Source organism: Camelus bactrianus, chromosome 7 (genome assembly GCF_048773025.1).
Source record: "Camelus bactrianus isolate YW-2024 breed Bactrian camel chromosome 7, ASM4877302v1, whole genome shotgun sequence".
Classification (NCBI taxonomy): Eukaryota; Metazoa; Chordata; class Mammalia; order Artiodactyla; family Camelidae; genus Camelus; species Camelus bactrianus.
The window spans coordinates 13,056,937-13,074,948 of record NC_133545.1 but is presented as its reverse complement, the minus strand read 5'-3'; the positions used below and the strand labels follow the sequence as shown (position 1 = coordinate 13,074,948).

The following is an 18,012-nucleotide window of genomic DNA, read 5'->3' as shown; positions in this document are numbered from 1 at the left end:
GTAAAAGCTCCTGGCACTTATTAGATGCTCAATCAACGTTAACTGAATCCACGAGTCGCCTCGGTCCTTTGCTCTCACGTGCTCTCTACTTCTGTCGTTTCCACCTCTGTTAAGAGTCAATGCCAAATCACAGCCCTCACCCCTCTGCTATGGCTCTAGGACAGCCCAGAGGAAAGCCCCGCATCTTCCATGAGCCCCACTGCGTGGTCTGCACGAACTTTATTCCGATTTTAACAGAGGACAAGCAGGAGGCTGGCAGGTGGAGGTGGATTAGAAGACAGGTCCTAACTCCCGGCCTGTCCCCGCCCCCCCCCCCCCACCCCCAGCTCCAGGATCCCGGCACCCCACTCCGCAGCATCTGGCTTCCTGCCGAGGGGGCGGGGAGCCGGCGGGGCCGGGGCTGTGGGGCCATCCCCGCTCCCGGCGCCTCCTCCCTCCTGCCCCCGCCCTGCCCCGGCTCCCGCGCACCTCCCGGCGCTCCTCCTCCGCACCCCGGCTCTGCGCGGAGGCTGCAGCTCCGCCGGGGCAGGAGCGGCGCGCAAGGACCCAGGCGGCGGCGGCCACCGGGCGCAGCGGGTCCGGCGCGGAGAGCCGGGCTCAGCCCCGGCCTGCGCGAGCCGCAGCCCTCGCCCACCCGAGGCCGGCCTGGGGGCTCCGCAGGGCGCGCGGAGCGCCGAGTGCGCATCGGGCTGGGCCCCGCACCCCGGCACAGGAGCGCGGGCGCGGCGCGGCGGAGCGCCCGGCATGGAGCCGGCCCGGGAGCCCCCCGCGCGGACCCGGCCGCCGCCGCCCCCCGCCGCCCGCCCCGCGCCCGCCCCCGCCGCTCCCAGGCCGCGCTCGCCCGCTGAGGCGGAGGGCCGCGGTCCCGAGGGGCTGCTGCGGCGATCGGGGTCGGGCTACGAGGGCAGCACCAGCTGGAAGGCGGCCTTGGAGGGTAAGCGCCGAGGGGCCCTCCATCCCTGGGACCAGGAGGCGGGACAGAGTCACCTTGGCTGGCCTCCCGGAGGGGAGGGCGGGGAGTGCGACTCTGGAACCCGGAGGACTGATGTCATGGCAATCCGATGCCCCATTGCGGGGTGGTGGGGAAGATGTAACTAGGGACCACTTATTGTACAGCCTCGACCCTACCTCTGCAGCTAACTCACTCTTTGACCTTGGGAGCAGGTTTCATGCTCTGAGCCTCAGGTTCCTCTTGAGTGAAGGGGGATAGTTACTGTCTGGCACTCACCTGATAGGCATATTGAGATAGTGGCTTGAATCTGTAGCAGTGAAAATGCTTTGGGCAAAGTGACAAAAGCTGTAGTCCCCCGGCAGCGGGGCTGGTGCCCTGTGAGAAGTGGGGGGTTGGGCGCCCGGTGGTGAGGAGAGGGAGAATCTGCTGGAGGTTCTTCCTGGCAAGTAATGGGTCCCACCTACCCCTTCTAGTCAGACGGGCTCAGGGAGTGACCCCTGGCTAGCTGAGGGAGCAGTAACCAAGGTGGAAAATAGATTTTAAGTTCATGAGTTCTTTCATTAAACTTATGTGGCCACTGGTGGTGTGTGGTGTAGAAGGTGCTGGAGTTATCAAGAGAAAGGTCTGGTCCTCTGGAGGTTTCTTGTTACTTTTGATACCCAAGTCCAAAGGCTGAGGACCTGGACAGCATTAACTAAGGAAGCCCAGAACCTGGATCACCCCACCATCAGGGAAGGAATGTCAGAAAAGGAGGGCTTCCTGGAGCAGGTGAACTCCTAGGAGGTGTGAAAGAGAAGGAAGGCTGCATCAGGCTTGAGGAGTGACATGTTCAGGGAACAAGTGGCCAGAGCTAGCCTGTCTCTTGTGGGGAAGTGACCTCCAGAAGTGGTGAAGTGACCTCCAGGATGGGGGAGGGGTGAGAAGAGGTGAGTCTGGAGGACCCAGATGGTGAATGGCCACCCAGGCCTTGCCAAAGAGTTTGGACTTTGTCTGAAGCAGCTGCTAAGAGATTTGAAGCAGAGAATGAGACAGTGGGGTCTGCCCTTGGAAAAGTAGTGGTGTCCCAAAGGGGTCAGACCAAGGCCAGGTCAGTGAGGAAGGTGGGGCAGTGGTCAGGGGAGGGACGTAACCCATGCCAGCCAGGGCAGGTGCCTTGCTGAGGAGGGAGAGGTGGGGACAGTCATGTCAGCATTTGGCCCCAAGGCTGGTGGCTCAGGGGATGTGGATGGCCCGAGGAGGGGCTGTGCAGATGCTGGAGGGGAAGTGGGACACCTGGATGGTGATATGGGACAAGGGAGGCGAAGCTGTTGGAGCTCAGAGTAGAAGAGCCGTTGCAGAGGAGCTTTGGGCTGAGAAGAGCTGAGCTGAGTAAAGGTGGACAAACCCCTGTCTTTCACCTGCATCTCCGGGCTCATTCTTCCGCTTGCCTGTGACTGCCTGCTTCCCTCCTGCCCACGTTATTTCTTGAAGTTGCTCACTCCTCTTGCCTGTGTTTCTTCATTCATTCATTCATTCATTCATTCATTCATTCATCAGCATTTCTCCAGGGTCTGCCCTAACCTATCTCTAACCCCTGAGTTAGGGTGCTTCAGGAGTGGTATGGCCTCTTGCAATGGCTTCTGGCTTGCTGGCTCCTGTTTTACTCCCCCCCACCCCGACCTTGGCCTATTCCGCTTCCTACTCCCAGTCATAACTGGGCTGACCACCTGCAGAGCTAGGCTGAAGAAGAAGCTGAATACTGGGCAGGAAATGGCCCGGGGGGTCTCTTGGGACACTGGGTCTTCCAGGCCCTGCCGAGACTAGCCTGCTCTGAGCTTAGCACCCACCTGCGGCCCAGCCTTGTCTCGCCAGTCCGGGCCTGGCTCTGTGTCTCAGGGCATGTCTGGCCCCTACCCTCATTCCCAGAGTCCACCAGGAGCAGCCCCACCCTTGATGCCTTAGGGGCTCAGTATCTGGGGCCTGTGGGCTTTTCCCACAGGAGTTTTAAAATCTGGACTCTATGTCCCTGCCAGGAGCCTCTGCTCCACAGGTCTACTGAGTGTCTCCTGAGTGTTCCCTGGGTGCCACATCTCCTTTTGGGAGAAGGGAGCTTTTGGACCAGGGGGTGGTGCTCTCCAGGGTCCTGCTGTATGCTGGTCTCCCACATTTTCTCACTCTTCCTTTCCTTCCACAAACATTCCTGGAGTGCCCACTGTCCTGGAGCAGCTCTAGGCACTGGGAACATCCCTGCTTTTGCAGAAATCATAGAACAGGGGCTGAGGTAGCCTGGTGAGCTGCAAAGAGCACAGAATCTGGGGTCGGATAAGCCTGAACAAGATCCTTCCACCACCAGTGGACTGGCAGGTTTTTGAACTTGTCTGAGCCTCAGTTTCCTCACCTGCTAAGCTATATCAGGATTTCTGCCTCTCAGGGTTACACAGACAAAGGTGCGGGGGTGGGCTGTGTGCAGGTGATCCCTTTCCCCAGTCCCTAGAGCCCTGCATCCCCCGTGGGAGTGCCCAGGGAAACATGTGTGCCTGACTGCTCAGTTGAAATCCTTTGACTGCTGGTCTGCCTACTGTGAGTCCACTCCGCACCCCAAACTGAAGACCACATAATAAGCCCAGTCCACAGACCCCGAGAAACACCCGTGATGAGATGAGGGGTCTGCCAGGTCTGGGGACCAAGGGGTTTTACAGGTCCTGCTTAGCCAAACACCTGACTTGAGAGAAATGGTAGACTTTTTGACTTGGCCAGCCTGAACCCTCAGGGGGCCTGTGCTCCTTTATTACCACATGCTGAATGTTTATCAAGCACTTACTAGCACACTGTCTCCTTTAACCCTCACGTCTACCCTTGCAGGGGCTTGGTGAGTTTTGTATCTGTTTTATTATTATTACTTTTTATTGAAGTATAGTTGGTTTACAACATTGTGTTAATTTCTGGTGTATAGCATAGTGTTTCAGTTATACATATATATATATTCCTTTTCATAGTCTTTTTCACTATAAGTTGTTACAAAATATTGAATATAGTTCCCTGTGCTAGACAGTAGGACCTTGTTGTTTCGTATCTATTTTACACACGAGGAAACTGAGACTCAGAGGCTAAGTGCTCTTGCCCAAGGACGCACGTTGGTTTCTCACACGTAGAACCCCATCGGGTTCACCGCAGGCCTGTGACGTGAGCGCTCTCACTCTGTCCTGAGCTGACCAAGGACTTGGGGAGGCTAATTGGAGAGCATCACATTGTGCTTCTGACGCACGAGCCCTCCTCCCCCCGTGCCTCAGACAGCCCTGCCACCTCTAGCAGATAGTTTTTCCTCTTCACAGGTTAAGTGACGTGGAAAAGTTTTTAAATCTAAAGCTGGGATTTGAGCCCAGGTCTTTAAGACTTTCCTTCAACGAACAGTTAGCTTTATAAATAGAAAGCCAAACATTTCTCCTGATCAAGCCTCTCCCTGTGAGTATTAACCTTTCCTTCCACCCCTGGCTTTGGGGGAGAATGCTGGAAAAGTGACCCAAGCTCCTGCCTGGGTTCTGGAAAGACTGGAGGTGATTCTAGATGGGTATATTTCTGGCATTGGGGGTGAGGTGAGGAAAAGCAGCCTGGGGGTTCGGCAGAGGGGACAGAGTGATTCTGCAGACCTCAGGCTATATAGATTTTCCAGTGCTCACCAATTCTGAATTTTTAATGTTGAAAGTTTCTTGATTGGGCATAAACCCACAACTTCCTGACCAAAACCACACACACGCATTTAGCAAAGCCTGTTAAAAATTTTAAAATTACCAAACTCTACATTCGATAGTTTTGAACTGTCCAGAGGATGCTTGCCAGGCTCTGGCCCTGGCGACTTAGAGACGTCAGCTGTGAGTCTCTGTTGGGCTGTGGGTGTGAGGGTGATGGGAGAGCTGGCTGGACTTGGGAGACAGATTTCTTTTTTTCAGTTGTTCCTTCTAACATTAGGCTAAAGCATATACATTTATAAACATAAATAAACTGCGCCCTCAAACTCCATCCAATAAGGGCCGTTGCATAGAAGGAAGGATCGCTGAGCTAGACATCTCTTATGGCTTGAATTGTATCCCTGCAAAGAGATATGTTGAAGTCCCAACCCCCCGGGACCTCAGAATATGACCTTATTTGGAAATACAGTCACTGCTGATGTCATTAGTTCAGATGGAAGCATAGTGGATTAGGGAAGGGTCCTCATCCAATATGACTGGTGTCCTTATGAAAAGACAGTTACAGGGATAAGTATGTGACAATGAAGGCAGTGTCTGGGGTGATGTAGTTGCAAGCCAAGGAACTCCACAGATCACCAGCACACCACGAGGAGTGAGGACAAAGCAGAAAAGGAGTCCCCTACAGGTCTCAGAGGGAGCACAGACCTGCTGACAGCTTGACTGCGGACTTCTGGTCTCCAGAACTGCGAGACAATACATTTCTGGTGTTTTAAGCCACCTCGTTTTTGGTGCTTTGTTACATCAATCTTGGAAACTAATACAACATTGTTTTGGGTTGTCTGGCCCCCAGCTGTCCTCTGTGAGGGCAGATGGTGAACAATGAGTCAGGCTCTGTCATGTGTCCTCTCTCTGCCCAGAAGGCAGCGTCCAGAGCAGTTATCTCTGTGAGAAAAGTGAAGAGTCCTTGGTCCTGGTGATGCTGGAGATGCACGACCAGATTCCCCTTTCCTGGGGAGCAGGTGGATATCCACATGGCCAAGGGCACTGTCATTCAGTGTAGCTAAATTCCCTTTGTGTTTTCAGTACCAGTGGGTGCTCTGTAATAGGCAAGGCAGTGACTGCGCCCTGTTATACGGAACCCTAAGGTAAGTAAAGCACAGCCCTTACCCTAAAGGAGCCTGTCGGCTGACAGGCTGAAGTAGAGCTGACCATGCCAGGCACTGTTCTAAGCACTATATGTTGAATTCTCATAAATTTCCAAGAGACAGATACGATTATGACTTCATTTTCAAGATGAGGAAAATGAAATAAGTAACTTTGCCAGTCGGAAGTGGCAGCGCTGGGGTCTGAACCAGGTGATATGGTTACGACGCTATGTTCTCATCCTCAGTGCACAAGAGGCTCCGGTGCCAGTGTTACAGAAGGGGACTGAGAGGTGTTTGACGAAGGGGAAGGAAGGTTCATAGTGCTTGCCACAGGCAGCCTTCCGAAGCTCACTGATACAACAGTAAAGGGATTTTTTTAAAGGCCACAAGGACAAGAAGAACGGGAGAGAAAACACTGACAACAAAATTGGGAGCTAGAGGTCAATGACTGCACTGACTCCACTGGCTTGAGAAAGTTCTGGACGCAGAGGAGAGCCTGAGTTACACACAGCACCCCCACGGCACAGAGATGGGGCACTGGTCAGCATATGGCTGTGAGTGAAGAGGGAGCTGAAATTGCGAGGGCTGGATGAACACTTATTTAGGAGGACTTCAGCACCCCAGATCCCCTTCCCATCCTGTGAGCCTCTCCCCTGTCTGCTCCCCTCGAGAGAGAGGGCGTCCAGACACCAACACATTTGCTAGCAAGCAATTAAGGCAACGTTTATGTACTGAATGCGGAGGATGGGCTCCCAGCCTCTTCTCTCGGCCAAGCCTACACCCTCCAGGAGGGAAACAGAAGAGCAATATCCAGGGACTCTGACCCAAGAGGAAAGACCCCAGGAGGTCAACATACACAAAGCCTTGACCAGACCAGACCAGCCAGATCACTCTGCCATGACCCCCACAGTTAACAAGCCCCTCTTGTGGTCCCAGAGGTGCCAATGTCCTCTTGTTCCTTTTGCCTTAATCATGTACTAATGACCAAGGATCTCCAGACATCTGAGGAAAGTCTGACATGGGAGCTAGAGACCAAAACAAATGAACAGGAAAAAAAATAAAAGCAATTTGGAGGAAAGAGAAACTATACAGACTAATCTTTCTGTCTGCCTCTCCCCCCATCCCCTGCCAAAAAAAAAAAAAAAAAGAAAAGAAAACTAAACTAAAAACTATCAGTAATACCCTCAGAGGAAGAAGAGAAAAATTTGCATCAGTAAAATAAGAACAGGATGCTTTAAGTGGGAGTATTCAGAGAACAGCAGCATCAAACACCAAAAAACCTCAGAAGTTAAAAATAATTGTAGAAATAAAAGATTCAGTAGAGAGAGTGGGAAGATAGGGTTGGGAAAAAAATCTTCAGAAAATAGAACATAAAAGCAAAGAATAGTGGATAGAGAGCTTCCTCTGTCTGCTCTGGTGTCTCTTCATCTTCTAAGGGCACCAGTCTCATAATGGGGACCCTCACCAAGACGGGAATCTGCTGGTACCTTGATTGTGGACTTTCTAGCCTCCAAAACTGTGAGAAATAACTGTGTCTGTTGGTCAAGCCACCCAGTCTATGGTATTTTGTCATAGCAGCCTGTGCAGACTGAGACAGAGGTGAAGGAGAATCCTGATTTTGTCTCATCATCTGAAAGGAGTTTTGGAGATGACATAATGATGAGCACACAGAAGTGTAAGCAAAGGGAAAAGAAGACCATAATCAACTACAGGGAAACCGGAAGTTGTGGAGAAATAAAGATCGTAATAATCTACATGGCTGTGCTGGGAGCAGCATCCGTATTGCCATAGGACGGTAACACCAAATTATCAGTCTGACCCAAACCATGATGGTGAGAGGGCAGGAAGTGTGTGAGTGGTCAGGGTGGGATGATAATGCAGAGAATTAAATCTTCATCATTATTGTGGGGAGTCAAGAGAGAACATCTTAAATAGAAAAGTCAAGGAGTATGGACATACCACATGGCATTTCGAGCTTTGGAGGCAAATACCAAGAGAATTAGCTAAAAGAGTTGAAAGTGGTTGCCTCTGTGGAAGGGGTAGTGTTCTTTGTTTTGTTTTGATTTGTTTAATGAAGTCGGGTTGAATTTCTTGACTTTAGATCTGTCGCTTTTCAGATCGTTGATAAAGGACCAGGTTTCTTTTCCCCAGTCTCTTGTGAAGTACACCACAGGTGAATTACTAGGAAGAGTATCTTGCACTTGGATGTCACAGCAATGCTGAATTGCTATAAAAGTTTCTAGATACTTCCTCACAGTGTTGGTACTTATCGTGGGTGAGTGTTGGTACTTATCGTGGGCTGTGGAGGTGCTGCTTTCATCCATGCACATATGTAACTTTGGTTTTAAAAAGGGAATTCTCACCTACTAGGATGGCTATAACAACAACAACAACAACAACAACAAAATGGAGGCTAACAAGTGTTGAACGGAGAAATCAGAACACTTGTGTGTTGGCATTGCTGGCGGGATACAAAATGGTGCAGCAGCTGTGGAAAAGTTTGGTGGCTCCTCAAAAAGTTAAATGTAGAATTACCATATGGCCCAGCAATTCCACTCCTAGGTATATACTCAAAAGAATCGAAAACAGGAATTTGTTTGTCAACATTCATAGCGACATTATTCACAAGAGCCTAAAAATGGAAACAGCCCAAGTGTCCATAAACAGATGGATGGATAAACAAAATATATATTAAAAAAAATACAATGGAATATTATTCAGCCATAAAAAGGGATGAAATTCTGCCATGTGCTCCAACATGGATGAACCTTGAGAACATAATGGAAAGTGAAATAAGTCAGACACAGAGGACTGGTATTGTATGATTCCACTTATATGAGGTACCTAAAAGAGGCAAATTACAGAGACAGAAAGTAGATTAGAGGTTACCAGGGTCTGGAGGGAGAAGGGAATGAGGAGTTCATGCTTAATTGGTACAGAATTTCTTTTGGGGGTAATGAAAAAGCTTTGCAAGTAGACAGTGGGGATGGTTGCACAACATTGTGAATATAAGTAATGCCACTGATTGTAGACTTAAAGTGGTTAAAATGGCAATTTTTATGTTATGTATATCTTACTACAATTAAAAAAAACCTTTCAAAGACCCTACATCTGAAGTCTAAAAGGGCTCCTTTGTTAACTATTCAATTAAAATTTTAGATGAGAATGATAACTAAATACAAATGTAAAAGGGAGAAGCGAGGGTCAGGAAAGCGTTCGTGAAAGGGTGGATGGGTAGGGCAGCAGTGCAGCAGGAGAACTTTGGGAGCAAAGACCCTGCTGCAGGGCTGTGAGGGTGGACAGGTCACTTGAAGGAGGCTGTCTGGCTGAAACCAGGGATGGGAAAGAGAAGCAGCAGGAGATTCAAGGTTGGAAAGCTCCAGCAGCTAAAGAAGGAGTTCAAGCGTGTAGCCCTGGAGGGAGGGTTTTGAAGCAGGGGAATCGCAGAATCAGACCCGTGCTCTAGAACGGCGACCCAACTTAGACCTCAGCACCAGAACCGCCTGGACGGCTTGTTAAAACACAGAGTGTGGGGCCCAGTCCTGAGTTCCTCGCTATGAGGACCTGGGGCTGGCGGCAGGGTGAGTAGATGGGTACTCAGTCCCTTTCTCTCTCCTCAGACACCACCACGCGTCTCCTGCTGGGGGCCATCGCCGTGCTTCTGTTCGCCATCCTGGTGGTGATGAGCATCTTGGGTGAGCATGGATGTCAGAGCATGTATGCAATTTAGTTTCCCCACACCTTGTCAAAAGCATGCCTAACAAGGTAAAGAAATGTTCCAGATGTACCACCAGTTCTGTGGGGGACAGAGTAAATACAAAATAGCGTTGGTTCTAGATGAGATTTTAGCCTAAAATAATATAGTCACACATCCACTATTCCTGTCCCTTTTACTAAGCCATGCAACAGAAGTGGAGCTGTTAGGTATGATTACAAAAATGCTTCGAGAACTTAGAACAAACCTGGCGTGGGTTAGGCAGGCAACGCTTCTTGACGGAAATGATTTGGGGGATAAGGGCCTTAAAGATCATATTCAACAAACATTTTTTGAGTCCAGCTGTGTGATAGGCCCTGGGCTAAGTGATGGGGATTTCTTTCAAAGTTTAATATGACATCAACTCCCCTGTCCAGTGATAGAGGTGCTACTGCCTGGGGGCTTCCCAGAAGGGGGAACACGTGTGAAGAATGAATAGTTTCCCGGAGACCAGGAGGTAGCGAGAACAGGACATTCCAAGGGGGAGAGGCCTGAGACACAGAGTGGCACATGGGACTGAAATGGTTGAAGGAAGAATGAAAAAGGAGGAAACTGCTACTGGGGCAGGTGAGGCTCTACGACCAGAGAATTTGGCTCCTTGTAATGAATTCAAGTCAAAGTGTGTCATGGGTTCTGAGGAGTTTGCAAAGTGATTTCAGGGCTTCTGTCTTTAATCTCTGAGAAGCACCATAAAACCTCAAAGTGGGAGGAAAACCCACTGATAAGATCAATTCCCACCAAACCCTCACTTGTACCGCAGGGCGTGCAGGCTAAGCAGGGGGTTGGAAGCGCTTAGAAAAGAATGTGGTGACCACAGGGGCAAGTTTGGATTCACCTAGACTAATTATTACAAATTAAACCAGTTTCCTTTGTCCTCTTGCTAGGTTGGGAGGACAGGGCAGCAAGCGAACATAGCATATGGTGATTTCAGTAAAGCTCGACAGTCTTTTCGGAGATCCTCATGGAAAAGCATGGTGGGTGCTCCCAGGTGGGCCTGCAGCTCAGTGAGCAGAGACGCCAGAGTCCCCACTGATTAACTGGCATCAGTGTGGCTGCAGGTCCCTTGGGGGCTTGAGTACCATGGGCCTGTTCTTGGCTCTGTCCCAGTCTCCATTTTAATCAATCCCTCGTATGAAAACAAACAAAAAAATATGCATATGGGGTTTGTAGGTGGTACAATCCAAAGAGGGATGTTTAATATGACAGATGGAAAAGAACTCAAGATTAAAATTTATTCTAAAAAAAATTTATCTTTAAAAACTCAGATGAGCCAATGTGAATGAAGACTGTGGAAGAAATAAATAGAAGATTCTACATTTGGATTTAAACCTGACTTACACATGTTCTGGACGGGAGGGACCTGGCTTGCAAAGAGATTATGGGAAACAGTTGAAGACTGTGGCTGAATTCCTTTTGGCAAGGAGGCCCTTTGAGAATCTGATGGAAGCTCTGGGCTTCCTTCCAAAAAGGGGCACGTATGCCCACACCCATAGATTCTTCCCGTTGGAGGATCTGCAGGCTGGGAAGCCCACAGCAGCCGGGAGGAGCTTGGGGATAGCCACAGCTGGTGGCGGCCACAGCTGATGGCCCAGCGTGTTCTAGTGGCAGCGTTGTAGTGGTAACGTGGGCCCAGCTCAGGGGGCCAGGCAGGATGGAGAAGCATCTGGAGGGCAAGCCCTGCGAGGAATTATGGAAGAGCTGCAGTCTGTTCAGTCCTGGTTGAGGGAGGCCGTGGCCGACAGACCAGGTTTGCTCCATCCAGGTCACTCCAGAGGCAGATGCTGGACCCACAGGTCTGAGCCACAGGAAGGCAGGTTGGAACTCAAAAGTGAAAAGGAACTTTCCAGCAGTTCAGTGGCGTTAGCTAATGAGGATGTGACCAACGAGAGCGGGCCCATCGAGCCGGCAGATGGTTCCCACCCTGGCTGGAGGGAGGCTGCGTGGCCTCCAGGTCCTTCCCAAGCTGAATTTCTCGGGTTCCACGCCTCGAGGAGTTCAGAGAGAGAGAGGAGAGCTTAACCCATGGGCTCACCTGCTGTCACTTCCCCTCGTGATGGTGTCCCTGCCAGCCTCCCAAATTCCTCTTCTTACTCATTTAGCCACCAGCCTTTTCCCTGCCAGGAACTGTGACAGGCGCTCCCCGGAGCCTGTGGCTGGCGGAAGTCGAGGGGAGGGAGTAGTGCGAGTCTTGGGGGGGCCGCTGTGCTGGCGATGCTGAGCCCAGTGCCTTCCCTGCAGCTTCCAAGGGCTGCATCAAGTGTGAGGCGCCCTGCCCGGAGGACTGGCTGCTCTACGGACGGAAATGCTACTTCTTTTCTGAGGAACCGAGAGACTGGAACACGGGCAGGCAGTACTGCCACACCCACGAGGCCGCGCTGGCTGTGATCCAGAGCCAGAAGGAGCTGGTGAGTGTGCGGGTACAGGGACCTTCAGGAGAGCCACGCCCCAGGGACATGGTGTCCCCCATGACAGGTTTCCAGAACACAGCCTGGGGTGGGGTGCACAGGCAGGCCCCACAGGAACTGAGCAGGTCCACAGGGGCCTCTTGTTTCCACTGCTATTGTCAAGGCCATCTATTACAATCCAAAGCTAGTTTGCTGAACTCGACCCAGCGTGGTAAAGTGTGAGCATTGCAAATTCTGAATACACCTGTGAAATGAAATCACACTGGCGTCCTGTACTCGCCCAAATCGGCCTGATCACTCAGCTAATACCCTAAACAGTAGCATCACTAGAAATGTGAAAGAAACACAATTAATGGGTCTCTTGGCCATTTTGGATTTGGAGGGCAACAATTCATGCAATCCAAAATAGCCGATAATCTAAAAGTCGCTGCTGTCTGTCTCTGATACATGGTGTGATACCCTCTTCTGCAGAGAAAGGCCCAGGAGTAAGTGGGTAGGACCACCAGCCTGAGTGCTGACATATGTCCCAGATAAACTATTAAGCGGGCAGTACCAGATCCCTGAAAGTCAGGAATGCTGGCGTGCCGGGCCGCTGAGCTGGGAGGACACACCCTGTTCCAGGCTTCCAGGCCCAGTGGGCACGCTCCCGAGCCCGGGTCCCTTAGAGGCCATTGCAGGCAGCTGAGTCTGAGAGCAGGGCAGCTGGAACCCAGCTCCTCACTGCTGGGATGCAGTGAGGCATCGCCCTCTTGGTGTCCACCCATCTTGGGAGCGAGTCTTCCAAGCAGAAGTTCGTCTGGGGCTGGGTGAACAGTCAGGAGACTGCACTGACTCTAAGGTTTCTCTCCTTCCCTGGTGCAGGAGTTCATGTTCAAGTTCACACGGAGGGAGCCCTGGATTGGTCTGCGCAGAGTTGGGGATGAGTTCCACTGGGTCAATGGGGACCCGTTTGACCCGGACACGTGAGCTGAGGCTTCGTCTTCTGGCCACTGAGCATAGACTGGGGAAGGCGCGGCCTCCCAGACACAGCTCCCGAGGGAGAGCTTGGTTTGGTGCCAGCTAGAGCTTCTCCCCGCCAGGTTCAGGGCTGTGTGACAGAGACCCACTCACGACAATGGCTTGACTACTCTCTCTCCTCCATCAAGTCCAGCCTGGATTGGTGGCTTTGCTCCATGTAGTCATCAGGGCTTCCAGCTGCTGGCAAGGGCCTGGGCTCTTTTCATCTTGTGACTCCCCAGTCCGTGCAGCAGCCTGTCTGCACAGCTCAGGGTGGCTCAGAGAAAGGGAAGGATGTGCTGGACATCCCTCTGTGTTGGCCAGAACTTAGCCACACGGCCACAGCTGGCTGCAAGGGAGGGTGGGAGAGGGGGCCTCTGTTCTGGCCAGCCATGTGCCACCTAAACATTGTGACTCTGGGGGAAATGGGATCTGGACCCTGGGCACTAGGAGCATTCTCTTTAGAGAAAACCCCTCTTGAGGGCGTTGGTGGCATGTGCGGTGGTGATATTATTTGTGTGGCACAAGTGGTGTGGAAGTGAGCGTGTGTGCGATGCCGGGGACTGGTTTGTGGGGTGATGGCATGCAGTCATGGGGGTGGGGGTGGAGGTATGGCAGTGGGGGTGGTATTGGTATGTGTGGGGGTGTGGTTTAGGCTTAGGGACACACATAGCCTTGGGGCCACACTTCCTGACACCAAGGTGGTCCTGGCCTCTTGAAGTCCTCTGATGCCCAGCTCCTGACTAGGCAGGGGACTCAGGTCAAGGTGATCAGCTGAGATTAGGAAGAAATCTTGACAGTCCAAAGGGATGATTTTAGGCAGGGAGAACCTCCCTCCCCCAACATACAAACCCAGGTCCACGAATGATGTCAGTGGATTCCTGGGCAACACAGCCCAGGAGCTAAACATCGGGGTTAGCCAAGTCCGCCCCTCACCTGTGGGATACTTTCACTCAGCTCATCTCTGCTAAGCTCCTCCTGTGCTAGACACAGAAGGCGCAGGCAGGGCGCTGTGGGGAGGGGGAGGGGAGGGAACTGAGTGGAGGGTGGTCCAGGACAGGGCCCAGGCTCCTAGGGCTGAGCCTGGTGGGATGTGGAAGCATGATGGGGGTGGGCAGACTGCGTCCAGGAATGTCCCTGTGCATCACCAGGGTGGCTGGAGTGATACACAGAGGAAGGAGACAACAGGATGGCACACTAGAAAGGTCTGTAGGGGCCGACTGTCCTGGAAGGCAGCTCCAGGGGGAGGGACAAGTTCTAGGGCCCCTGGGGCTGCCCAGTGACGGGCTGTGTCTGCCAGGTCATGAGTGCCTGTTCTCTTCTCTCCTGCCACAGATTCCCCATTGCGGGCCCGGGGGAGTGTGTCTTCGTGGAGCCCACCAGGTTGGTGTCGACGGAGTGTCTGATGACCCGACCCTGGGTGTGCAGCAAGATGGCCTACACGTGAGGTGGGTCAGGCCAGAGGTAGCCCTCTAGCCAGGCTCCGAGACCTGCCAGCCCCAGGCTCCTCTCCAAGGCGAAGCCATGAGGAGGGTGACCTCTGCCAGCGAGCCCTCTCCCAGGCCCTGGGGCCCTGGTTCCCAGTCTCCTTGGCCCCAGGCAGGTCCTGTGGCTCAGCAGTGAAGTCCCACATGCTCAGTAGCACAGTAGGCACCTGTCCCCCAGACACTTATGTGTGCACACGTCCCCTCTCAGAGTCCACCCTCAGTCACCTCAACATGTCCCTCCCCGGCCCCACAGTGGAACATTCCTTCCTCACCAGGCCGTGGTGCTTTGAGGAAGGGTGGGGACTGACACAGACCGTGCTATCCTCCGCACAGATGCGACCCCTCCCCAGTCATTTGTCTCCTGGATGCTGGGAGGCAGGCAGAGAAGCCTCCTCTCCCCTGAGCCCTGCGGCTACCTCCTTGCCTCACCCGGGGGCTCAGGCTGGCCCCTGGTGGTGGTGCGGCTGTGCTGGTTGGTCACTGATGGAATAAAGAAGTGACAGGTGTCCAGAGAAGTCGGCTGCCATTTGTTCCAGGGTCATGGCTTGGGGGAGGGGCAGTGGGACCCGTCCCAGTGGGGCCACAGTGGATACCCAGCTGTGGAGGCGTGTGGCAGGCAGGGTGTGTAGTAAACAAGGCCAAAACCACGTTCTGTGGCCTCAGGGCACCATCGAATGTTGCTGGGCCACTGAGTTAGATGTCTGAGGGGTGCGCTCCATCTGGCTCCTTCATTGCTATTCAGCTCAATATGACAAACATTTATTCACACCTACCACGTGCCAGACACCACACCAGGCATGGGGATCAACAGCTTTATTCCCCAAGGAGCACACAGGGAGCAGAGGAAACAGCTCGGAAAGCATGCGAATGTTCTGGAACACAGGCGAGGGATGCTTACTCTAACTTAGGGGAGGATGGGGTGAAGAAAGCAGGCAGATGAGCTGCAGAAAAGATGATGGGTCAGCTAAGAGTCTGTGCAGGTCCTAGGGCCCCTTCCTGTCCCCCTCGGTCTGCCTGGGGAGCAAGTGGGGACCGCAAGTGCCACCCTCCCCGGCACACAGGCGTGGAGCCCCAGAGCAAGCCCCCGGCCCATTGAGATACGGGTAGCCTGGCCGGGAGCCTCGTGTGTGAATTTGGGTCCTGGCCTATTTTCAGGAAATAGCTCAGAGGGAAAGCAGGTCCTGCTTTGCTCTGCCCTGTCCCTTTACTGTCAGTTTTCAGACAAAACTGACAACATAGTTTTGTTGACCTTTCTGCATGCTTTGCAGATTCTTAGTAAAACATGGGTATTTTGTGGTTTCATATTTTGTCTTTATGGGGAAGCTAGCAGGGAAGCTGGGTGTGCAGTTAAGAAGTTAAGGGGGACTCAGTGTGGTGGTGGTGGTGGTGGTGGTTTGTGGGGGGATGGCAGAAGCCCACTGCCTTCCAGCCCCTGTGCAGAAGTGTGTTGAGGGGTGGGGATTGAGCAAGTGGTCAGCTGCTGCTACTTGGGTTGGGTGAGGGTGGGGAGGGCGGGAGTCTCTCACCCACACCTGTTCTCAGTCACATACAGGCCTGTGGTTCTCACCAGCATCTTCCCCTCAAAGATGAGGAGTCTCAAAAGCCTTAGCTTACTGCTTACCCGTGGCACCTCATTAAATCTCCCAGAAATGCCCCGAGACAGGTAGTGCTGCCACAGGTGACAGAAGTGTGCCTCGGCAGGGTCCCCAGGCCGTGAGGAGGAGTAGCTGGCCGAGGGCCCCCATGCTGTGGCCTCACCCTGCCCTGGGGGTTCAGGTAGGAGGAAGGGCATCACGGGGCGGGCTGGGGCCGGGAACACGTGCCGTTGGAATCTTCTTATTCGAGTTTCCACAGCCTGCTGTCTGAGGATCTCAAAGCACACTGGCGGATAAGCTCTCCTAACCTGGGTTTGCCCTGGAACCGCGTGACAATTCTCAATCGGTTCTGCAAAGCTAAAGGAATTCTGACCCTGGGTCACCAACGTTTTAAGAGTTTTTTTTTTTTTTTTTTTTAATCTGGTTCCTACTGAGGAAGGAAACACAAGATCCAAACAAAACAAAGCACTGGCACTCCAAACTTCAGAAACTTTGAAAATTCTACCAAAGTTCATAAAGCAGCCAGGCACCCGCACACTCGCACTTGGGCGGAGCCAGGGTGGGCGGGCGGAGCCGTGGCGCTCGGTGCAGTTGCTCCCGGCGGCCACACGCGGCAGCACTGAGACGGGGCTTCCTGCTGGTTCCTGAGCCGCCGGCGGGGTTGGGGAGGTGGGTCCAAGGGACCCCCTACCCCTCGGCCGGCCCCACTCCTCAGCCTCTTTGGGAGATTTTTCTTTTCTGAGGCGACTCTCCTGGAGTTCAGAGTGCTTAGTTCGGAGCCCGGGAGGCAGCTCCCTGGGTTGATTTGAACCCACACCGCAGCCCTGTCCTCGGTGTGGCCCTTGGAGCGGGCAAGGAGTGGGTAGAAGGCGGGAGAGAGCACCCCAGGCCACCGGCAGACGTCCCTTGTGAAGACGGAGGGACAGGGAGGATTTTCTAAGGAGGCCCCCCGGGTGGCAATGTTTGTTCGTGTGCTGGTGGGTTCTCTAGTGTGCTAATCCTCCCATAACCCCGCAAGGTCGGCAGCACGGGTCCATTCTTAGGGTTGAGGAAACAGGCTCCAGGAGGTCGAGGGTCTGGCTCCACATCACGTACCCAGGAGGTCGTGGAGGCAAGATCTGAACCCAGGCTCATCCCCACAGGGCCCATGGGAAGCCACTTGTGTGGCAGGCACGCCCCCTGCCCAGCCAGGCACTGAGGCCAGCTCTGAGGAGGGAGGTGGGGAGGGTGTCTGTGTGTGTCCCTGGCAGGGAAGGAGTCACCTTGGGAAAGGACTGGGGTGCCCACAGGCGACTTACTTTTCTGGGCACGTTTACCTTCTTCATATGGTTTTCATGTGAATTTCCCAGAGAGTGGGTAACGCAGACACTGACTTCTGTCCTCTCCCTTCAAGGCCCAGCTCGAGGCTCCCTGGGACTCCTTCCAGGACAGTGGCAGCCCTCAGTGACCGCTCCCTCTCCCCAACACCTCCAGCACTTAAGACTGAGTCTCTCACACGGCCCAGTCTGTTGAAACTTTTCATCTGTGACTCATCCTTTCATATCATCTGATTGCTCTTGTCATCCAATTACAAGCCCCTGGATAGCAGGGAATGTGTGTTGTCAGCCTCTCTGTAGCACACATGGCATGTGCTAAAAAACCGTTGTATATGACAGTAAGATTGCCCCCAAGTGTCATCTCTTAACTCTTTGCCATGGTGGGAGACAGCAGTGGTTGGCCCTTGTCTTTTTGGCTTTGGTGGGCATGGTGTGATTTTAGGGGCACAATAAAGATGAACTCTTTAATTTGTTTTGCTTCAATTAAGTGAGCTCACTCACATTCGCTAAGCATGCCCATACTGCGAGGGCTGAGTGGGTGTGGCCCAGAGCACAGGGGCCTGAGGGAGAGCGGCCTCAGTCTGCAAAACATCCTTTGCATCATACACAGAGCCCAGCTGTGAGGGGAAGCCAGGCCCAGGGAGGGTTTCCATCATGTCTGGGATTGGCTAAGGAACGGTCCTGTGCGGAGACACCA

General features: G+C 53.0%; 1 protein-coding gene across 1 annotated transcript; it reads left to right on the top strand.

The window, feature by feature from the left end:
• Nucleotides 1-460: 460 nt before the first annotated feature.
• On the top strand, nucleotides 461-17,783 carry CLEC2L (C-type lectin domain family 2 member L). Its single transcript, XM_074366939.1, has 6 exons — nucleotides 461-934; nucleotides 9,383-9,457; nucleotides 11,755-11,921; nucleotides 12,783-12,883; nucleotides 14,253-14,365; nucleotides 14,680-17,783. The coding sequence occupies exons 1-5, from the start codon at nucleotides 745-747 to the stop codon at nucleotides 14,362-14,364; spliced, it is 645 nt and encodes a 214-aa protein (XP_074223040.1). The 5' UTR covers nucleotides 461-744; the 3' UTR covers nucleotide 14,365; nucleotides 14,680-17,783.
• Nucleotides 17,784-18,012: the final 229 nt, after the last annotated feature.